The sequence below is a fragment of the Meriones unguiculatus genome, chromosome 10 (assembly GCF_030254825.1).
Source record: "Meriones unguiculatus strain TT.TT164.6M chromosome 10, Bangor_MerUng_6.1, whole genome shotgun sequence".
NCBI classification, from domain to species: Eukaryota; Metazoa; Chordata; class Mammalia; order Rodentia; family Muridae; genus Meriones; species Meriones unguiculatus.
Genome location: NC_083358.1, coordinates 75,852,211 through 75,875,632, shown reverse-complemented (window position 1 = coordinate 75,875,632; position 23,422 = coordinate 75,852,211). Strand labels below are relative to the sequence as shown.

At 42.7% G+C, this 23,422-nt stretch overlaps 1 protein-coding gene across 1 annotated transcript in view; it reads left to right on the top strand.

The window, feature by feature from the left end:
• Positions 1-3,382: 3,382 nt before the first annotated feature.
• Positions 3,383-23,422, top strand: part of Col25a1 (collagen type XXV alpha 1 chain) — a 406,766-nt gene continuing 386,726 nt past the window's right edge. The window contains exons 1-2 of the mRNA XM_060392693.1: positions 3,383-4,570; positions 5,534-5,603. Coding sequence (XP_060248676.1) covers positions 4,274-4,570; positions 5,534-5,603 — 367 coding nt within the window. The 5' untranslated portion in view covers positions 3,383-4,273. The remainder of the gene's footprint in view (positions 4,571-5,533; positions 5,604-23,422) is intronic.

Below are 23,422 nucleotides of genomic sequence, written 5' to 3'. Positions count from 1 at the left end.
CCACTTGAAAACAATATAATGTGATTATCCAAGCAATTCTCATCCGTCAACAATCTTTCAAACACACATGAACTGCCCAGATTTGAAATATGTGTGAATTTCTTACATCCTCACAGTCTATCCATTATGGACCAGCTTCCTAAGGCATTAGGATCATACCTTTTTAAATTATAAAATACCTCAGGCCTTGTCTTCCATTTTGTTGTTTTTGTTCCCAGTCACCTCCTTCCTCACTTTATCTTTCTGCCATGCCTGGCTGTTAAAAGTCTCACTTGTTCCTCCTATTTGATAACCTAAAGGTTAGTGGCAGTAATTTCAACAGTGACAATCTTGGGCCAGAGCCTCGGCTCTGTCAGTGGGAGCAAGGAGGAGAGTGACTGTGCAGTTGGTTGGTGTTCTGGAGTCATTCCATGAGGAGGCATCAAGAAAGCACGACAGGCTGTTTCCAGTCTAATATGCTTCTGTGGAGGGCATCCTGATTTTGCGTGATATGAGGAAAGACTTACTGTCCAGTCTTTCCTAGGCAAGACGCCAATGTATAGACAATATACAAATCCTTGGGATGTAGAAATTCATTATTGCCAGGCTTGCTTACCTTTTAGGCCTCGGGGTGGTGCCAGGGAGACTTCGGATGCTGTCTGTGTCGATAAAGACTGTTTTCCTGTCATTTTGATTATTGTTATTTTGCCATCATAATATGTAACTACAAACACAACAGCGAAAACAAACAGTAATGATAGTTTCGGTGGTCAGAATTCCTAAGTTCCAGGTGTTGGTTGGGAGAACTTCTTTTCTTCTGGACACTCTAGGGAAGAACCCACTTGATTCCTTCCTGCTCCTAGAATAAAGGCTCTAGAGCCTCTTCAGTCTTCAGAGACAGTATTTGCACCCAGAACCCCTGTTTCCACTGACCCAGCTCCTCTCCCTCCACAATTTCACTTCTGTTCTGTAAAGACCCTAGAAAAATTTCCCTCCTTAAGAGTTTTAATTTCATCTACAAATGTTTTGCCACTTATAGGTTTTGGAGCTTGGGGCATGCACACGTGTGTGTGTGTGTGTGTGTGTGTGTGTGATACATATGCACAGTGTTATTCTTCCCATCATTGCCCTGTTCATCAACTAGCTTTTTGCTGTTTACTACTGCTGATACAAACCATAGGCAAATTGGAGTCAGCTGGACCATAGAATTTTCAGAGCTATTTAACTTTTTTAAAAAAATCTTTTTCTTCATGTAGAAATCAAAGTAACGCTGCTCTGTCGACTCTATAGAACAAAGTGGGTTGAGACCACAGAGCCTTGTTAATCCATGCATTCTTTGAGCTTGAGGCAGAGAATCTTCTGGGTCTAGAAATCTTAGCGCTCATGGCTGGCACATTTCTGAGCTATCATGCCCACCAAAGACATAAAGCAAATCTAATCCTCTGGATAAAGGTCTCAAATACACAAAATTCCAACTCTATCTCTCCACTGAGGTCTGATCATTCTAAGAGCTTACGAGAGTCGCTGAAGGACCCTCTCGTGGCCAACTTCCAGAACACAACATCATCCACGTGAACCATGTGCCCTTCTGTTGGCATCAGAATGGAAAATGGCTTTTGTGTTTGTCTGAACTGAAAGGTCTTTATTCTTTTTGCATATTTCTTGAAACTGGTATAGTGAGGGACAGCATGAACAGTAAAGGTTGGTGGGATGGCAGGTGTCAGGTGGAGACATCTAAGACATTAAGATTTACAACCTGAGGATGACAGGATGCGCTGAAGGAATTTAGGGGAGCTTGGAGAGGAGGGTGAGGAGAAGTCAGGGTAGCCTCATATTGAGAAGGAAAACAGGGAATGAGCCGAGCGTGGAAGAACAACGTAGGTTAAGTTGTACTTGCTAGTGAGACACGAGTGTCAAATGGTTGGCTGTAGGATTTTGAGACTCAGGAGGTTTGGGTCTGGCATGTGCGTTTATTGCTCAGCAACTGGAAGATGGTTATTAGGAATTCTACTGGGAGGGGGGATAAAGTTAGGAGAAAAGATGGCATAATACAGAGGCGCAGGGAGTAAGAAAACATAGAGGATACTGACAAGGAAAATGTTTGCAAAACATCATCACTGTCACCACCCCCGTACCAAACACACAAACTAAGCAATTGGAATGTGGAAAGATTTGACATATTAAAATTTGGGGCTGGAGGTATAGCTCAGTGGTAGAAAGCATACTTAGCCAGCATCAACACTACGCGCGCCCTGACCTGCCCTGCCTCGGTTAGTGTTTCTCTTCTGTATATGTATTTAGGAATGTCAGCTTGGGGCTGGTCCATGAAGAAAAATGGTCTCTCCTCCAGCAGCCGTTGATGGCTGGTATCTCTTTTTCTAGGCATGCGGCCTTGTGCAAGTTACTATAGCCAGGTGGGCGTGCTGACTGGTGTTACTCCGACTTGTGGTCTTGTTTATGCGATCGCCTGTTGGGATTTCACGGGGGCACGCTTCCTGACGCGTCCAGAAGACAGTCTTTCAGCTAGTGCCCTCTGTCGTTAGCCCTCTTCTCCCTCGGCGCTACCAGTTTGCACACAGGAGAAGGAATTGCTCAGTGCGGGATTCTCTTCACTGACCACAGTAAGAATTAGCTGAGGTTAGCGTGGTCAAATTAAGGAGGATAAGAATAAACGTGGCATTTCCTAAGGTGGGATGGCAATAGGGAAGGTCTTTCGGAGGAAGAATTAGGATTATTTTTTTTCCCCAAAGTCAATTGGATGCAAAAATGCTACTTGTTATCAATTTAGACACACACACACACACACACACACACACACACACAAATCCCATCAGAGACTTTGTAATTTGATCCAGAGGGAATAGCAAGCCGAGTCAAGGAAGAGGAAAAACTGACTTCATTCTTCAGCTCCTTCTTAAACCCCGAGAAATGTGTATGCCTCAAACACTCACAAAATAGGGAATCAGGAAAACACATTAGCACCCTAGTACAGAGTAGGAACCCAGAACTGCGGGGAAACAGCATCGAGACAAGAGGAAACGGGGGAGGGGCGAGAAAACTTCCCCAGTCGGTTGGAGAATCTGCTGCAAGGCGTGGGAAGGAAGGGAAGCGGGGAAGGTACCCTGCAGACGTCAGCCAGACGCTCTGCCTCTGGGCAAGTGGGAGAGGACTGAAGGAGGAGGGAAAACGCCGCACCAGGGCTAGATGGAGGAGCTTTTGCCGCTGCCTTTGAGCGTGGATCTGGAGAGCTGGAGCGTTCTGCTTCCGTTCTCCCCCTCAGGAGGCCATTCCTCCATTTTTTTTAACCCAAATAAAGAGGGGGCGCTGGGCTAAGCCGGTATAAGCTACTCAGCACAGCAGACCTCGACTCGGCCCCAGGCTAAGGCCAGAGAAGTGGCCTTAGGGGACGCTGAAGTTACACGGCGGCGGGAGGGGAAGGGTCTTCAAGCTCCTCTCCAATCACAGCGTCTGCTGTAGCTATTTGCATGTATTATGTTAATAAAGACCTCCCGCTCCGCTCCCACCCGCGCTCCCGCCCCCTCGTGGGTCCAGGCGGGCTGGGCGAAGGTGAATATATTATGCTAATAAGGAGGCTCCTGCGGGAGTGGGCGGGCCGCGCTCCAGGCGCGCGCGCACTGTCTCACCCGCGAGCATCCCGGGGTATTTAAGGCTCTCACAGGCGAGGCTGCGGAGCTACTTCTGGGGCCTCGCGGCTAGCGACCGCCGCTTGGGCCACTCGGTTCTCCTCTCTTCTCTATTCCTCTGGCACCCTTCGGGGGCCTCGCTCTCTCCCTCGTCTCTCTGCATTTCTTTTTCTTTTCGGCCTTGGACTGCTCCAGGTGGGACACGCCAGGTCGGCGTGTAGAAAACCCCGGGATAGGTAGAGATAGGCAGGCAGACGCAACAGGTCGGAGCAGGGAGAGAGGCTCGCGGACCCTGCGCCTCCGCGCGGGGGACCACTAAGAAGGTGTCGGCTCTTGGGGGGGGGTCAAGAAGAGCTGCCCTGGTGGGTTTCATTTCAGCTGTGACCCCCGGCGCCACACAGTTCCCGGCCGGGGGGTGCTTTCCACTCCTAGCTGGAAGGGGAGAAGGATTCAGGAGGAGGGTCCACGCCTGCTGATCCGGACGCCGAGGCACGCGCAGGTCCATCTCCGAGCCGGGGCTCTCACTCTAACCAACTAGTTGTGCAGCCGCGGGGACTGAAGTTTAGAGGAACCGACCCTTCCTCCCCTTCTAAGATTACTGGAGGAGGTAGAGGGTGGCAGGCATAGCTGAGGCCGGCGACCCCGCCAGGATGTTGGTGAAGAAGCTTGCAGGGAAAGGAGCGGGACAAGAGCCTGGATCAGAAGATCCGCACCCCTCAGGACAACGTTGTGCGGGCACCATGCCCTCGTGCGCGGCCCTGGCGACCCTCCTGTCAGTGGTTGCTGTGGCTTTTTGTCTGTATCTTGGGGTGAAAACCATCGATCTCCAGGCTAGGATTGCCGCTCTTGAATCTGCTAAAGGGACTCCTTCCTTCCGTCCGCTGCCTGACACCATGGATGAGCTGAAGGCAATGGTTCAGGAGAAAGTGGAGCATCTCTTGGCTCAGGTGTGAAAGGCTGGGTATTTTACACGTGGATACAGTTTTGCATACAGGTGTGAGTCCTGTGTGCAGGGCTAGCTTCGACCCGTCTGCTTGACTGTCTGTGCCAAGTGTGTGTTAAGGACCTTGGGTATTGATTGATACCAAGTCTGTGGCTGATAGCTTCCCCTACTCTTCCCTAGTGCTTGCATGCTAAACATATAGGGAGGTCTAAAAGAGGGAAGGGTGGCCTGGATAACGGGAATATGGGAAGGGGAGCCTTTTATTTCTTTTTAGTTTTCTGTAGTCTCATTTCTACAGAGAATACTCATTGTGGACATAAGAGCTCATATCTCCTTCCCAGGGAAAGGTTAGGAAAGCAGGTTCTATTAATATACAAAAGGTAATCATTTTCAAGTGAAACTATACTGTACAGATTCAAAATCATAAATCCCACCCTTTGAATCTTTTCATGTTCAAACACTTAAAAAAAGTTTTACATTTGGTAAAATGTCTTGATGTGCAGGTATTGATGAAGGCAGAGCCCTTGAAGTTGAGAGTTGAAAGCAATCACATTATTAATTATTATTATTGTTGTTGTTGAATTTACTTCCAATGAAGAGTCTGTGTAGCAGCTGACACGCACGCACGCACTCTTGGCCACAGTGCCTTCAGACCTGCATTGTCTCACTGCCAGGGGTTTGCACTGATTGCTTATGCCTGGGCTGAAGGGGAGGGTGGTGGTAATTGAAGACTGGAGAAAGATGCTGGCCAAACCCCGCAATCCCAGCTACCATGTCGGTGGTCATTGTCTTATTTTAGGACTTGGATTCTGTTACTTTTTGACTGGAGTCCAAGTACATATGTAAATATTACTTATGCAAGCTATTGGAGGCTGGTAAATCGGGCATGTGGCCAGAGAGCCCCTAAAGATCCCAGTTCTCCTCAGTGCTACTGACGATTGTGTCAATGCCTCTGCTTTCCCTACAGAGATCCTACGAACACATGGCTAAAATAAGAATCGCAAGAGAGGCACCGTCAGAGTGCAACTGCCCAGCAGGTAAAATGGACCCCATTTAACAATCTTTCCTCCACAGCAGAACACTGAAAAAAAAAAGAAAGATGTGTGCTGTCAAGTCTACCTGTAATAATAGTAGCCCAACCCCCTTTAATGAAACCAACATGTCTCAGTGCAAAATATGTCAAAAGCCCCTAAATACTATTATATGCGGCACACTAAGGTCTGTTATGGCAGAGCGAGGTAGCTAGAGATGATCACATGGATGATATGCAAAGACAGAGTTCTTATAGTCAGAGATCAAATGTCTTCCACGATCTTATGAAATAATGTCTTATTTTTTTTTTCCTTTCCGTGAAAATGACTGTTGAACTTTTAGATTCTGAATTCCCTGGTGTCTAATGCTATATCAGTGCGGTTGTTCTGGCTGCCTTTGGTATACAGTTAGTTGTATATTCTGTCCCATCAAAGAGGCTCTCTCCCCAAGTTCTTTTTTAACTTGGACTCCCATTTAGTGAACTCTTAGGACCTCCGTGACCTCTCAGGACAGGGTCTTCTGTTTCTACTGTATTTCTGTGACGTTTGAGGGCGCTATTCAATGACGGTACCTAAGAGAACAGGGGAGAGAGACATCAATGAATAACCCCCCACCCCCACCCCATCAAGCCAGGGTAATTGTAATTCTCCATTCACAGACCTCCGAGACTTGAAATTTATCTGTAGATTTAACAATTTAAAAGGTCTTGGATGATGGCCATTGGAAAACATTGAGTGGATTCAAATAATGCAAGTCATAAAATCCCACGAGTGTTAATGTTTTCTTTCAGATAAACACTGTAATGCATTTATGAACATTTTAGTTCCTTTTACCGGGCATGTAAGGTGATTCTTTTACATTTTATTTAATGTTCAAGAATATGATACCTAGCTGTTTATATAAGATAGGTGCTGCATTACTATTTGGTTAACAACGGATCACGTCCTGTAGGATAATCTCAGAAGATTACATCATTTATTGATATTATAGCCTTTTCAGCTCGTGTAAGTGCAGCATACGTTACTATCTAACAACACGCTCCTCCCTGTTAAGTGGTACCTGATTGTAGATGGAAAGGCTAGTTCCTGTATTTTCTTGATATCCCGAATTATTTTTTTTTGACACAGCTAACCCAGCTGCTGCCTTACACATCAGTTTAAAATATGAACACCAGATTGTATAGCATACACATTTTAAAAACTTTTTTTTTTTTAAATTGTGTGTGTGTGTGTTTGTGTGTGAGTTTGTACGATAGCTCAGTTATATATATATCCAATTACATTGTTCACCATTCTGGAACTATGTTTTTTTTTTTTTTCAAATAAAGGCATTTTGACTGAGAAGATACTGCTGAAATGTTGATACAAACCTCTTATCCCAGCTAGACTGAAGGTTAAGCTCAGTGCCTGCCTGGGCTACAGCTTAGTAAGGTTCAGTCTTTAAAAAAGAATGCGTGGAGCTCTTGATGTAGCTCAGTTTTAGAACACTAGCCTAGCACGTGTGAGACCCTAGGTTTAAACCCCCGACACACAGGGGAAATGGGGAAATATGTACATACATCATTCTATGTAACTATTTGAAATTTTGAGTTACCTCTGACATTAAAAGGAAAATCATGAAGGAGTTAACATCTGAAAACGTGGCTTTCATTCATAGTTGTTTTAAGTTGGGACAGACCTCAGGAGTCAGATATTTAAGGAAGTCACATTTCCAGCAGAGGATTAAACACATAATCACCTCACGATGCTTGGGATTATTTAAATTCTGAAGACACCTGGTACTGAGATTCACTGACCACACCCCTTAGGGCCCAGTGCTCTTTGGTATGTAATGTTTTTGCTAGCCGCATGTAAAGTGGTTCCTGTTTAACTTTATGGATTCTTCCTGGATTTGGTAAAAAGTTGAAAAGTAACCTCTGCTGCTCTGAATTCTTTTATCTGTGACGACATCACGGCTCATGATGTTTAACGTAACCTAATTATCACTTGATGTGAAGGAAAGCTAATACATTTAGAGCTGGCCTTATGTTATCTTGGGAGATTACACTTCCAAGTGTTTTCCATCATAGCATGACAATTTATATGGGATTTACTTGCCTTTTTTCTTTTTCTTTTTTAAGTTGGCTCTCAGTAATAGCTGCCTTACCTCCTCATCACCACTAGAGCCCCACATTACATCAATTTTTACCTGTCTTCCTCAGCAGTGACTCTTGGAAGGTGTACCTTCCAGAGTGCATAGCCCCAAGTAATCACTGTTCTGGAAACGCCTCCCTCTGCTTGCCTAATAACCAGGCATGACAAAAAACGAAGACACTGTATCCTGGAGGAAACTGTTTCGAAATATGGTCAGTGAGATATTGTCCTAGGGAATGAGCGGGCCAGCCAAGGACTAGGCCGGAGCCACAGCGCTTCCCACCTGGCCTGGCTCTAGCTGTGGTTGGTTCACTGTGACTAAGAGTTGTCACAAAGACATCTGTTTGTAGGACAGAGCTAGACAAGTCTGTGACCTCAGCTCAGTTCCTGTGGACAGATGCCCACCCCTTGAAGTTGACACTCTTGTTGACAGTCTCAGCAACAGAGCCAAAGGCCGACGGCAAAAGAGTCATGCGTGTTGTTAGTGTTTACTTCAAATGCTTTTTGATAGACCCCAGTTCCCGAAGGGGTTTTCCAGGTAGGGTGTAAGGAAATAATAAAATTCATAGTTTGTTGTTGTTGCTGTTTCTCTTCTCACAGGAAGGAGCTTCTGTGGGAGAAGGATGAGCTATTTATTGAATATTTTCTTAATGTAGGAGATACACTCTCTAATTTTCATGATTGCCCAGAGAATTAACTTCTAGTGATCTGCTTTAATGGCTGAGGAGGCTGGGATTCAGGGAAATTAGTTAATGTTCTAAAGCCGAGGTGAGGACTCATGCTCGTATGTGAGGGAACCAGAAGCCTAAGACCTAATGAGGAGCAGAGAATCAGCATTTAGAGCAGGGTACCCCGGACTGGAATTGTGGATCTGCTACTGCTGACATGTGACCTTGGTTGAACTTAAGAACCAAGTGCGTTTCATTTCATCATTTGGAAAAAAAACAAAAAACCAAACCAAACCAAACAGAAAACAAACACAGTCTGATGTTTTAGTGGGTGTGTGTTAAGTTGTAGTTCTTATCTTTAATTTTTTTTCTTCCTCAGTGCTCTGCATACACTTCGTCACTAAGCTATACCGTGGAGCCAGACCACTTTTATTTTAAAATATTTTTCTTAACTTACTATTTTTATAATATCCCGCCTGCACGTGTGCCTGCAGGCCAGAAGAGGACACCAGATCTCATTATAGATGGTTCCATGTAGTTGCTGGGAATTGACCTCAGGACCTTTGGGAGAACAGCCAGTGCTCTCAACCTCTAAGCCATCACTCCAGCCCTGGAGCCAGACCCTTGAACCTGTCACTTTTCATGCTACTTAACCGCTACTTAACCTTAGTGCCCAGAGTTATATGTTATAGGTGGGAAGAGAATCTTAGAGATGCTTGCTCAGAACCCACTGTCTAATTAACAGCAAGCTTTGATATAAAACTGTGCTTAGCTGTACAGAAACGTATGTTTGTATCCACACAGATAACCACACTAGAATTCCTATTTTTGCTGTACCTGTAATGTTTCGTTCTATACAGATACTTGTATTAGTCTCTTAAGATATTTTTATCAGTGTCGCAGGGAGAACTTTTGACATTTTAGGTGAAGTGTGGCTAATGTTTAACACAGGACTTGGGCTTACCAGAGCATGGGATAGTCAAAAGTATCTTCGTAGTCTCAAATCCGATATGTACAGATAACTTACCTGTCTGACTCATTTTCAGACTTGTTTTTTTCAGTAGCTTTACTGAGGAATAATTTATATTTCACCCATTTTAAGGTTTGTGATAGTTTATAGTTGGGCAGCCACCCACTGCAGTCAACTGGTAGGTCACATTTGTCTCCCTGATGGCTCGTACTTGCTTCACTTGTGAACTCAAGAGAAGCTTTATTTTAGAAAAGTTTTGCTCTGGAGAAACTCCGGAATCATGAACGAAAAATCTTCCCCGCCAAAGCTCTGTTTAGCAAGGTACTTGACTTTGCAGTAGCTGAGCCTGGTAGAGTTGGCATTTGGGGCTTGGCCTCGATAAAGTTTGACCTTCAGATGACAAAAGTAAGTTGGCTCATTCTGCAGATAGATTTCTGTCTTGGGTTCTCTCTCGGTGTCTTATACAAACGTATGTATAAACCAGTTGCGCTTATGGAAGAGCTTCTATGTTGAAGCAGGTAGAGAATGGTGGGAGCCAGGCAGACAAACAGAAGGTATTCAGATCATTAGATATTTTGCAAGGTCCCCAAACACCTTCAACATCTATGAAGATGGTAATGCATGAAGTAAGAGCACATGTAGGTGAATTGAAGAACCTTACGTTCATAACTGTGCGTGACACAGCACAGGCGCCTGTTTGTAGGACATCATTTACCCTGGCGTCAGAGGAGCTCTTACAGTACCTTCATAGAGAAAGGAAGGTACTATAGAAAACTATTTCTTACTAATATCTCACTTAGGCTATGCTTTTATTTTTAAATGAAGAGACCACACAGCAAATAGAGTGCTTCAAGTAAGAGACTTATAACGTATAGATCTTAGCCATAGAAAGGAACAACAGAAGCAGTTGATAGACGGTGAATGCAATTTCTTGAATAAGTATTCAGTGATAATGATGGACATTCTTCTCCCGTGAGACTAAAGAGCACAGTGTGACACGCCAATACCTCCAAGCATTCGTGCTAAATTGTTTTGGTTCTAATGAGAACAGCAGTTTGGGCGTGGCACTTTCAGTTGGTCTAATAGTGACAGCTGGCAAAATGCCCTAGTCAAGGGGCCAAGGACAAATTGCCTCTTGAAGCAGTGTTCTTGTTCTTAACTTCTTGTTGGCTGCTCTCGTCTGTAAATTAAGCATTACTTATGTTTTTCCTTAGTAATTCTGGGTTTTGATGAGCTGGGAGTTACTGGAGAGAGTGGTCTCAATTCTTGGTGGAGTTCAGTTCATGCTTTCTCACTGTAACAAGAATGTGTAGGAACGCTTCTTCTCTCAGGGCTGTGATAACCTACTTTTCCTCCAATTGCTTCGCCATTGTGCAGAATCAAATACATGGTGCTGATGAAAGCAGTGTCTGCCTGGCAGGCTTAGGTCTGGGAGGGGAGAAGGAATGTCAGTCATTATCAGGATTAGGTAGATGGGAGCATGCAGCATGCAAGGAGACTTGCCAGAATCAGGACCACTCAGCGGGGGTTCGGGAAGGGGGCATTTCTTGACGCAGGGGGATCCCCCCTAGACACTTAACCAAATAGCATTAGTCTGTTACCTTGAGTGGAAGCCATCCAAGACCTATCATGAAAAAATAGTGCTTAAGTTCCCTCCTACGCCTTTATGAGCATTACTTGGTAGTTTGATGGAAGCTGAGAATGTGAAAACAAGGCATGAGTCAGTCTGGGCTGCAGACTGAAGCTCAGGATGGGCTAAGCACAGGAGCAGCCCTGTGCTTACCCTCCTCAGTTTGCTAATAGAGGCGAAATTTTGTGCTGTGATTTTTACGTACCATGATATTTAACATTTTTCACTACATCCTAATTTGTGTTTAAAAAGGACCATGGCATGCTCCAATGCCTGCTTTCTAGACCTGGGTATTTACTGGTACCTTTGGCACTTGTACTGCCAATATATTTATATCTATATCTAAGCCTACTTAAGATGTGCTGTTGTAAAGGAGTAAATGCTAAAGGTGGGATGCAGAAGGGGAAAATCAGTAACAAGTTAAAAGTGAGTACTTTTCACGGGTGTCCTATATTCCTTCAAATGACCACTCCATAGGCCACCGGATGATAGAATTCCTTGAGGAAGTGGTACCAAGTGGCAAGCACCTCCTCTTTGTGACCACAAGGAGGAGGAACTGAGCCGAATAGCAGAACCTGCCCCTGCTCCCATCTGCCTTTTCCTGTCCCAGTTACATCTGTTGCTGACATCATTTCTTGAGAGGAAGCAAGAGATTTCTTTAAGATTTGAAGGTTGCAGTAGCTTATATTTGAGATATTTAAAATTCAGCGCATTTCACTTTATTTACACAAAGTCTTACATAGCTCAGACTATCCTTGAAATCAAAATGAGGTAGGAGATGACCCTGTACTTCAGATGCCCCCTGTCTTTCCTGCATAAGTGCTGTGACCACAGGGATGCTCCATTACGTCTGGTTTTGTGTAATTCATATTAGGAAACACCTTGTTAACTGAGCTGCATCTCTAGCCCCAGATTTCACATTTATGTGAGGCAGATTTGGCTCATGAGTAGCTAGGTTCACAGCTATGACCTTTGGGTTGGTATTCCAGTATCTAGATGCAATGAACCAGATGCAATTAGATTTGTCAAGTGGGGACTTTTAGCTTCAAATTTCAAATTTCATACACTCCAGAATAACCCGAGCTGCTGTCATGCTTCTGATACCACTGTCTCTGCAGGGCCTATTTCAGCTTCCGTGTGACTCTTATCACCAAACTCTTTCTCCGGTAAGAGCATTTTAAATAGACAGTGGTGTTGTGAGAAATGCTAAAAGTTGGTTCATTTGATTATAAATAATTTAGACTTTTGAGAGTTCCAGTCTTCTAGATTATAAGAATGTCTGACTTAAAAAAAAACAAAAACAAAAGCAAACAAACAAAAAAAAAACAACATTTAGTTCAGCTTCTACATCCTGTTTTTTTCTTTACTCCTCCTTACATAACACATGCTCGTACACATGTGCACTCACACAAATAATAAGACAAATTAAAATGTGCTGACCACTTTTTAAAAGATTTATTTATCCATGAGTGTGCGGGCATGCATGTGCATATGTGCTCCTGTGTATATGCACATGCACGAACATACATGTGCATGCCACAGAGCCCAGGAAAGAGTGTCATATCTCCTGGAGCTGGAGTTACAGATGGCCATGGGCTGCCTAATGCAGATGCTGGCAGTCGAAGTCTGCTTCTCTTCATCAGGACTGTACACTCTTGACCCCTGGACTCCCTTTCCAGTCCCCACGTTTTAAATACAAGAATAAAAACCTTCTGTTGTCCATCATTTTCCTCATGGGGCTCCTAAGGCCTCCAAAGGATCTTAGGACTCCAGGGAACCCTGTTAGAAAAATTGCTGGAAGTGCAGCGGTCAGTGCCACGCTGGCAGCTCTGTTTAGAAATACACTGCACTTGTCAACCAGAACTTATTTATTTCCAGAGTTATACGCCGGAAATATTTCTAGAAATGATGGAGTTAAGTGACATAGAGATATTGTTGAAACAGACATGACTAGTCTTTTGAATTTACATATTAACATGGGTTGTAGATTTCAGCAGTTACCGCAGGAGCCTCTGGATATTAACAGTATTTTATCCAATAAGGGGTATGATGCAGTACATTTCATAGAGAAAGTATCAATCCGTCCCTAGCCACCACTGTAGCAGGTACTGCAGAAGGAAATTGAAAGCCAGTCTTCTACCTGCCGTTGAAATGAACATCCACTGCCACTGGCACTGTTGGATGCTGTATGAACAGCTGGTTGTGGACAGTTCTTTGAGTACAGCACCTTGCCCAGTCATCTTGTAGGCCAGGCAGTAGTAGAACGCTTGGAAACTAAAAGTCAGTGGTGAGCAATTTTACTCTGGAGTACATAAGTCTCAAACGATGGACTTCCAGGAAGTCTAGATAAGAAAATACAGTTTATCTTTTAACCAGCTGCTTTACTTTATGGGAGAAGTCAGTTATCTATAAAGCGGCAAGTATGGGGCAACTGGTCAGGTAAGGAAGGCTGGAACAATCAGGAGCCAAGTCAGTGCATTGTGAGATGCAAGAGATGTAATGGAGCCAGCTCTCTCCTCACTTCGCTTTCCCCTGTCGCAATGCCGCTGGATTCCCAGCCCTCAGCTCAAGTTAGCAAGCCTGGCAGCCTGACTCGCTCTTACCATTCATGTGATGCATCTGGAAGTTTTTAATAAAAGAAAACCTCGAGCATTGAGAAATGACATCCGTAAAGAAACTGAGGCTTTTATGTTCTTGTATTTAGTTTCCTCCTGTGCGGAGTTATTTAAGGCTCTAAATTCCAGCTACTTCTAAGGATGTTTTCCTGAGTATCAGGCTTGTTCTTGCAATCAAGTTCTGAAAGCGGAATGCCGTGAGTACTGGTAAAATTTATGCTGCCATTTTTTGAATGTAAAAATGGCTAATTTACTTTTACAGCGAAGGATATACTTGGATTGAGTGATCTGAGGTGTAGTTTGCATTTTTCTATGTAAACCCACAATGCATTAGACTCAGAGTATGTTTCCCTTTAAGCCTTCATATTTTTTCAGCAGAAAACCCTTGTTCCCATCATCAATCGTCAGGAAGAAAGCACAGACAGAGGAATTTTATAATCAGCCGCCTAGCGCCCCTAGGTGTATCATATATCACTTCCTCATCATTTTCAATTTATTACCAGTCTGCGCTTTTGTTTAACTGTAATCACATGCTACTAGCATTTTAAAGTTACACTGGCTTCATGCTTATAAGATGCGATGGGATTAATAATGTCAGTTGGATTTCTGAAAACCAAGAGTAAGCACCACACACTCATGCACAGGCAGAGGAGTGAAGCTCCATTGGGGCCTCAGGGGAGCAGCGGTGCCCCAGCAGGCCCTGCTGTGGAATGGCACGCGTGTCCGTGAAACTACACAGACAGAAGGCTTTGCTCCGTATGATGGTCAGGTCACCCTATTTCTCCTCTTCTCTCTTTGCTAGCACAAAATAAGCTTTCTCCTCCACTCTCTATTTGATTTGTAAGTGGGAGTGTATATGTGTGTGTGTGTGTGTGTGTGTGTGTGTGTGTGTGTGTGTAATTGTATGTGTGTGCACCTGAGTACAAGTGCCTGCAGAGGCCAGAAGAGGGTGTCAGATCTCCCAGAGCTGCAGTTACAGGACATGGTTAGGTGCCATGTGGGTGTTGGGAGCTGAATCCTGGTCCTCTGTGAGAGCACTGTGTACGGTTAACGGCTATCTCTCTAGCCTCTCCCCATCCATTCTTTGACTGGTTGGCCACCCTCTGGTCCCAACGCCTCTCTTGCTTTCCCTGGGAACAGCTGTATTTATGATTCCATTCATTGGTACTTTTATTTATGATTCCATTCATTGGTACTTTTGAGGGACATCAAGAGCAAATAGCAAACAGCATCCCCAAATTTCAGAAAGTAATTGTTTTCTCAAAAACTGATAAAAGATAATTTTCAGGAAAGTTGGAAATTATTGCTTTCATACTGGTACTTAAAGAACATGGCTTAAGGGTCCTAACTTGTTAAGGAAGGAACTACTGAGCTGTCATAACCTGTTCAAAGGAGAGTTTAAAGACATCTATAGTTCAGGAATGTAAAATAGATGTACGAATGGAGACAAAAAAGACTTGTTCACAGTGAAAGAAGGAAGTCAATTGCATTGGGAAATGACCTCTCTATAGATTAGAGTTTATTTTACTTTGGCATTATTTATCTACAACTTACTAAGTTATATGATGCCTCCCAGAGAATCATAGTCCAACAACTGGGCAAAATATGGTAGAAACAGTGTCTTCTGGGACACAATATTTCCTCTACATTTCTTTTTTAAAATTTGTTTATTTATTTTAATTAATTACAGTTTATTCACTTTGTATCCCAGCTGTAGCCCCCACCCTCATCCCCTCCCAATCTCACCCTCCCTCTTCTTCTCCCATGCCCCTCCCCAAGTCCAGTGATAGGAGAGGTCCTCCTCTACTTTCCTCTGACTCTAGCCTATCAGGTCTCATCAGGACTGGCTGCATTGTCTTCCTCTGTGGCCTGGTAAGGCTGTTCCACATCTAAGGGGGAGGTGATCAAAGAGCCAGCCACTGAGTTCATGTCAGAGACCATCCCTGTTCCCATTACTAGGGAACCCACTTGGAGAATGGGCTGCCATGGGCTACATCTGTGCATGGTTTCTAAGTTATCTCCATGCATGGTCCTTGGTTGGAGTATCACTCTCAGAAAAGACCCCTATGCCCAGATTTTTTTGGTTCTGTTGCTCTCCTCTTGGAACTCCAGTAGCCTCCAGGTATTTCTATCTCCCCCTTCTTACAGGCTACATAATCACATCTGAAGCTGTGGAGCTAGGAGCCTCCAACAAGAGAAAACATGCAACATCAAGAGAAGTACTATTTTCCATACATTATCACAAATATGAACTTGCTGAAGATGACCATATAGTGCTCCTATTTGGGAATTTCTGTTTAAAAGAGATTTCTTCCCGTGCGCTGTAAAGCAAGTTCCCAAGGGGAGTCCAGGGTGGCGGCGGCTAGCACACACCATAGCTGAGGGGCACAGGACCCTCTAGATTTCTAAAGCAAACAGAGAGGAAGCCATACTTCAAAGGGTAGGCTGGAGAGGCAGAGCCAAATCCCACGGTTCTGTTCGCAGCAGTAATGATTATCCCATGTCCTCGCATGTTAGAGGCTTGCGGGTTATAACTAGTCAACTTTTTCAGTGTTGCTAAAATCAGTTCTTTAAAGGACAGTTCCTGTTAGCTTAGCTTGCTCACTGAGGCCATGCAGGTGAGTGCAGTGCCTGTATCACGGGCATGGCTTACCGAAGTGGCTTTAAAATCATGATGGTTTCTTTCGAGCAGAAACCACAATAGAAGATCAGTGTCTTGTGTTTAGGAACCAACAAGTGTTTCCAACAACATGCATAGAAGGGCTGCCTCGCCCTGTGCTTTGGAAATTACGCCCGAGTAATTGCCTTCTTCTTTCTCCATTTCTACACTTTAGGGAATCACCTGGATTCATAACAGTAGTCTAATATAACAGATGTCTAATATAGCATAACTAGAAGGACAAAGCATAATGTCACAGTCCATAGTCATAAAAGATTTTGCAAGGAACTACATTACCATCTTTTCAAATCGTAATGACTCAATTCCATGGTCTTGATTTTTGTTCTCTACCGATTAGCAACAGAGTGAACATGATGTTTTGTCAAGTTTTGCCTCATAAATGGTGTTTGTCCCATAATCTACAAGTCTGTGTCTTCGTTTAGTAAAAAGAATGGAGAAGCAAATCCCAGGTCTTCCTGCATAAGATTGGGAGAGTCTTGCTGGTGGGTAATCCTAACAGTAGAGATCGACGCTGAGGAAAATGCCCCTACTATTTTAATAGATGCAGTTTAACCGTTGTCTTCTATACTTCATTTTATGGTACTTTCTCGGGGCAGGGAGAGCATAGTAAGATTTTTTTTTTCAATCTGGATTTCCATCTATTTATAAAACCCAAGTCTAGCCTTGCCAGGATATATTAGAATAATGATTATTGAGTAAACTTCCAGCTGCTTCATTTTACACGTCTTGGGAACTTGCTAAAAATTGACCAAGTGCTTTTATTTCTGATGCTGTGATAAAATGCCAGGGCAGTGGCTCTCAATCTTCCCAATACCTTTCCTCATGTTGCTGTGATCCCCAACCATAAAATTATTTTTCTTTGCTACTTCTATGCTATGAATCATAGCAGTGAATACCTGATATTCAGGGTATTTGATATGCAACCCCCCAAAGTGGTCATGACCCACAGTTTGAGAAATTCTGTGCTAGAGTGAGAGAGGTAGGAAATGGAGGTGGACAGAACACAGTGGATTTGTTTTTAATTGCCTCCTTGTTACTGCCATGAGTCTATTGGTTAGCACCTCTGGGCTTGTCTGTATACCTGTGATTCTTCTACTTGATTTTCTTTTGTGTGTCATCTGAACTGTGTTCCTCAGAAGACCATTAGTTTTTCATGTCAACAAATGTTCATGAAGAAAAAAAAGGCCTTCAAGGTCAAATAAGTGAGACACTCACTGAGACCAACAAGATAAGTGGTTTCTTTATCGCGAATCTGTAAAGTGGGAACTACAATATAATTGGGATACATTTTTTTTCCTTTCACATAAAATAATGTAAGATTAAGGAGTTCCACAGGCTGATAAATGTTGTCTAGTACATAAATACACTGAGGTTTGGTTAAGGGGCTTGAGCTACTTGCTGAAGTGTTTTTAGCAGATGTGCAGCTTGAAGATGGAGAAGTGTGCACGGAGAGCATAGGTAACTGGAGTTGGTGGTCCAGCCGAAATGATGGCAACAGCAAAACCCAAAGGCCAGGTTGTGGTGTGGGGAACATTAGATTAGGGTGTCCTGCTGTCAGGTTAAGTGTAAAATCAACTCCAGCGCATTCAGGCAACGGTCTAGGACCTTTGCCAAAGATAGCAAGTCTTGATTCATATTTAGTCTGGTGTAGGCCGAATGTGAGCCCCTAGTTCAGTGTGAGCCTGGCCACAGGGGCTCCCCACATCAACTGTACACATGCCTTGCATTTCCGAGGAAGAACGAACTAACACACCTCCACACGATTACCCTCCTGAGCTAATGCACTCAGTTTATCTTCAGACACATTTTAGAATAGCTGGCCTATTAGGTTAAGAATATTACGTATTCTTTTTCTTTAAAAGTGTGCTCCTCATCCTTTGTTTCCTTAGTAGTCTATCATAAATGGAGCAATGAAATTAGAATTAAGTAGGTAGAATAATTTGACACAATAAGTATTTAATTTATATCAAAGCCTTTACATGGGGTCTGAATCAAGCAATCTAGCAAGAGATAGCTTAAATGAATTTGCTCAGAACTTCACAGAAATATCTAGAACACAGCAAACAACATTTTAAATAAAGGTAGCATAAAGGATGAAAACATTCTTTCTTATAAAGGTAATATTAGACTTACTGTACAAACCTCACTATATCTTTGTGATACTCATCTAGTCATGAAAATTATCACAATTTAATAATTCATTTTTTCCTTTTTTAAAAAATACATTTACACTTAAAAAAATTTTTTTTGAGACAGGGTTTACTATGTAGCTTCAGGTAGTCCAGAACTCAGCTTGATGAGAATGGTCTGGAACTCACAGAGATCCCCCTGCCTCTGCCTCCTGAGAGCTGGGTTTAAAGCCAGGAGCTGCCACACCTGGCTATTTAGACTCTTCTATAGGTAACTTTGCAATAGGTAGTCTGATACCTAAGTCTGTGCCTATGGCTGCACTTGCCTATGGGTGTAATTGCTGACTGAAAGCTGTGAATACTTTCATAACCTATAGCTAAACCGAGTTTAGGGAGTAAATGAAAGCACTGGTTTTGCAGCAGCCACAAACTTTCACTATCTCTCCACGGGTGTGTATGGGCCATGCAGTAAACTCTTCAAGGGTATGAGATGGGAGGGTGATGACCTGAGTTTGTTTTCTGGAAGGAGAGAGCTGAATCCTGAAAGTTGTCCTTTGGTCTTCTGTACACTTGTATTGTGATTCATGCACGCACACATTCATGCCCTCCCCCACCCCCAAATAGTGATGAAATAAAAATGTAAAAGAGTACCGTAGCTATGGTGGAAAAGACTTGAAGTCACAGAGATACACGTCTATTGCTGAACAATTTACATCGGAACTAGCCTTGAACCATGGAGCCTTTTTATTAATAGACATAAATGTGTGTGTACATTGCAGAGTAAAATTAAGTAATTTGATACAAAATGGATGGTCATTGTGCTGAGCAAAAAAAGCCAAACTCAGACAAATACTCCATGTTTTCTCTCATGTATGGAATCTGGATTTAAACTGTATATACATATGTAAAGTGCATACAGAACAGTGACTTTGGGAAAAGGAAGGAACCCAGCAGGAGAAAGTGTTGAGCACGTAAGTGACGGTGTCATAGTGAAACCCATAATTTTGAATCATGAATACACATTAATATAAAATTCCCCTTGTCTTCCCATTCTTGTGACCCTTTATGTCAAATCAATAGTGTTTTGTTGGGAATAGCTTTGGTCTTCCCCCCCCCTTTATTTATTTGTAGCAATCTTAGTTATTTCCATCTTCTGGCTTCTGATTACTTTCTTTTTGTTCTATGGGAAAAAATATACCTCGTTAAGTGCAAAAGTTTAGTTTCAATAATGATTCTTAAGGTTTGGTCTTGAAGGCTTTGTAGGATCTTTGGCTTCTGTTTTTTTTCTTACATTTAGGGAGCTGGATTTAAAGCCAGGCTGTAAATCCATCAGCATCCTACTGAGTGTTCTAGAAGAACTGAGGAATTGCTCAGTGGGAACTTTATTGTTCATATTAAAAAAGATGATTTCACTAAGGGTTGAACTAGCTTTAAAAACAACCTTGAAGCAAAAATACTGTTTGAATCATCAGAGTCCCCCAGAAAGTAGGTTTTTCTGCCACTTGTTGGTTAGAGTGTTGATGACCTCTGGCCAGCCAGCTAGGAAAGCCTGTGGCTGCATTAACAGCTGTACTCTGGACTGCAACCTAAAGAGGACACTTGCTATTCTCAGGGTATTTTTAAGGAAGAAAGTTCAGCATAGTAAGCTATCAAAAGCTGTATTATTGTAAAATAAAGACATAGTCTTAAAATGTTCCTGTGTAGGCTCATTCCTTAGCCTTGCTTCCCATTAACCAGCCTTCCGGCTCAGCCACTTCTGAGAGTCCCAGCTTTACATTGGTTTTCTTGGAAATAGCCAGGTTAGCAATTATTAAATACACATTTAAGAAGCTAAAGGGAATAACTGTACAAGCGAAAAATTTCCACCACATTCATCTACTAGTCTTTTAGCTTTCATTAACTTCATGTTTTAGAAATTTATAATTTTCTTTTGGTTAAATGAAAGGCACATTAGGAAAAAAATTAATGTGTCTCCCCCTTTAAAAAAACGACTGAACATAAAATTTCATATATTTTCTGATCCTTGGATCTAAAACCATCACTGGAAGTTGTGTAAGTAAATCAGACATTGAAATAGAATTGCGAATCAGTTATCACGATTGGGGGTTAGTTTATTTTCTACTATGGTAAGAATATTTCTGTCACAGTGAAACGCTATCATTGACCCCCAACCCTCAGGACATTAGTGTTAAGAAGTTGTTGAACAACAAAGAGGCTCAGTACCCTTATGGAAGAGGCCTGAGGGAGAGACACCTCCTCATTTGAGGGTGCATTCTTGAGGACCAGGTCACTTATGAGGCAGGCTGAAAGCCTCTAGGATCTTCAAAACTTTAATCCTATAAACTACATAGTTTGTCCTATTTTTGTTGTATCAGAAAACTGTAGTAAGATGCTTATATATTTTTGTCAAGTTTAGTCCTCTAAGGGAAATTGATGTCATGTTGAAGTTCTCAAATTCTTCATAAACATAAGTGAAACTAGAAAGTTCTGGGGGGATAATATTCTGATTTTAACTACATTCTTAAAGGAAGGCAATTTCTCCCAATTAGTCAGCCCTAAAATCTTAGTAGCATATCATACATTTTCAAAAGAAATATATTTCTCATATATTTAATAGCATATTTAGTTCTTCAGAATACTGTGAGAGATGGTAAAAAGCTCCTGAATGCTAGGAATAAGGTTTTTTTTTTAACAGGAAAAACATATAAAACATTTTCCTAGGAATTATAGGACTCAATTCAATAAAATTAATAGTTCAAGGCTAGAATTTTTCTCCGAGGCTGCCAAGGTTTCCTTATTTCAGTATACTATTTCAGCTTATGTGAAATGTGACTGCTAGACAGGATACAATCATGGTGCATTTACCAAGTTATGTTGCATGCTTGCCGTCTGGCTGGTAGTTACGCTGGGTTTGAGATGATGTAGACCAGAGCCTATTACCGAGCTGCTGCATTGAGATGGCCTGGACTGATGTGCTCATTCAGCTCATTTGTTAAGATTGCAGCACATACTGGACTTCTAAAAGTGAGAAATAATACTTGCGAGTGCCACAGTATAGAGATAATCAAATATTAGGCGGAAAGTGCATCAACTGGGCTGTGGAATCCGAGGTGGAGAGATAGGAGTGCTGCTTGATTGGTCCTCTGAATGATTCCCAAGATGTTTGCTAGTGTGAAATTTCGTGATGGCACTCAACAAAGACTGTTATTTGTGGAGGTGAATGACAACACAAGTTTTTCTTGGGACATTGTTCTGGTAGTTGTGTAGCACAATTCCAGATCGGTTGCTGGATGTTTCTGGAAGACGAAGTTAAAAAAAATTATTTTAATCCACAGAGTGCAGGGAATCATTTGAAAGAAGGGGGAGTTAGTAAGACCTGGAGAGTACAGGAGCACCACAAGGACCAAATATATCAGGGCACAGGGGTCTTTCATGAGACTGTTTCTTCAACCAAGGACCGTGTATGGATATAACCTAGAATCCCTGCTCAGATATAGCCTATGGTAGCTCAGTATCCAAATGGGTTCTCTAATAAGGGGAACAGGGACTATTTCTGACATGAACTCAATGGTGAGCTCTTCCACCCCCCCCTTCATGAGGGAGGAGCAGCCTTGCTAGGCCACAGAAGAGGACATGGCAGCCAGTCCTGAAGAGATTTGATAAGCTCCCCGTCAGATGGACGGGGAGGAGGTCCTCCCCTGTTAGTGGACTTGGAAAGGGGCAGGGAGAGGATGAGGGAGGGGGCTATGGCTGGGATACAAAGTAAATAACCTGTGATTAATATAAAAAATAAATTAATTAAAAATAGTTTTACATCTAAAGATTTGGTAAAGATTGCCACCCTACTCCACCCCTGTTTGGTTTAGCCATGCCTTTTGCTCTTCAGCCGGGTCGTTTCCTTGAAGTGACCACTTGTTAGTTAAGTCTTTTAAGACAATCGTGTTATGAATGTGTTCATGATGTAGGTCTTTACAAGTGAGATCCTGTCTGGTTAAATACATTGGTCATTGAGAAAACAGATTTCCCAACCCACTTATCCTTTTCTGAAGCATGGATAGAAATAGAAAAGTAATAATCAATGCAGTGTTAGTAATGAATTGATCCTGGGACACAGTACTATGTGATACAAAGTTTGAATCGTGTATGTGATATTTTGTTTGGTTTTAAAAGAGATGTTGGCAAGCTAGAGCAGTTCTAGAGAAAGGAACCAAGTCTAACCCCTGCTGCGGGAAAATGAGAAGAATGAATGGAAATGATTTCAAAAGACAAAATCCTCCAGATGGCAGTGGTGATGTTAAGGAAAGCATGGTGGTTGCCTTCCGGTGCATTGTGGGTCATTTCTACTGTGGAGCAGAGCTTTGGTCCAGGAGTAGATGGTAATATGGAACAAATCTATATCTAAAACAAAAGGATCTGTACACACACACACACACACACACACACACATATAAAACAATCAGTGTTCTTTAAAAATGGTGTTCTTTTGCTGTAGTGTGGTCCCCGAGAGAGACCCATCATTGACTTCTTCACCGTGATGTTCCCTTGTCCTCAGAAGATTTAATACAACCCAACCTTGTAAGAACCACACCCTCAACTTAAAGGCTACCTTGTACATGTCAGAACCTGTGACATAATCTTTGTTCCTGAAGGTCTATCATGTGAGGACATGGAACAGTTATAAAGTGTGGTCAGGTCTGTGAGTGAAATAGATGTGGAGGAGGGGAGTGGGCCAAGGAAAACGTTGCAGAACAGATTGGGTTAACCATGACTAGCATGGTTGGGATGAGGTGTGGGTATGTTTGAGGAAGGATGATAGGAGGGCAAATGATCGTGTGACATCTTGCCTAAGGTTCTTGGCATTTTTGGCATCTGCATCAGGCTGATGGTGAGAAAAACTCTAGAGCCATTATAACTGCAACTCTGCAAAGTGGTTGCCTTTTAAACAAGTTTACACAGGAGAGAAAAAACCAACATTACATACTATTAAATATTGCCTGGGG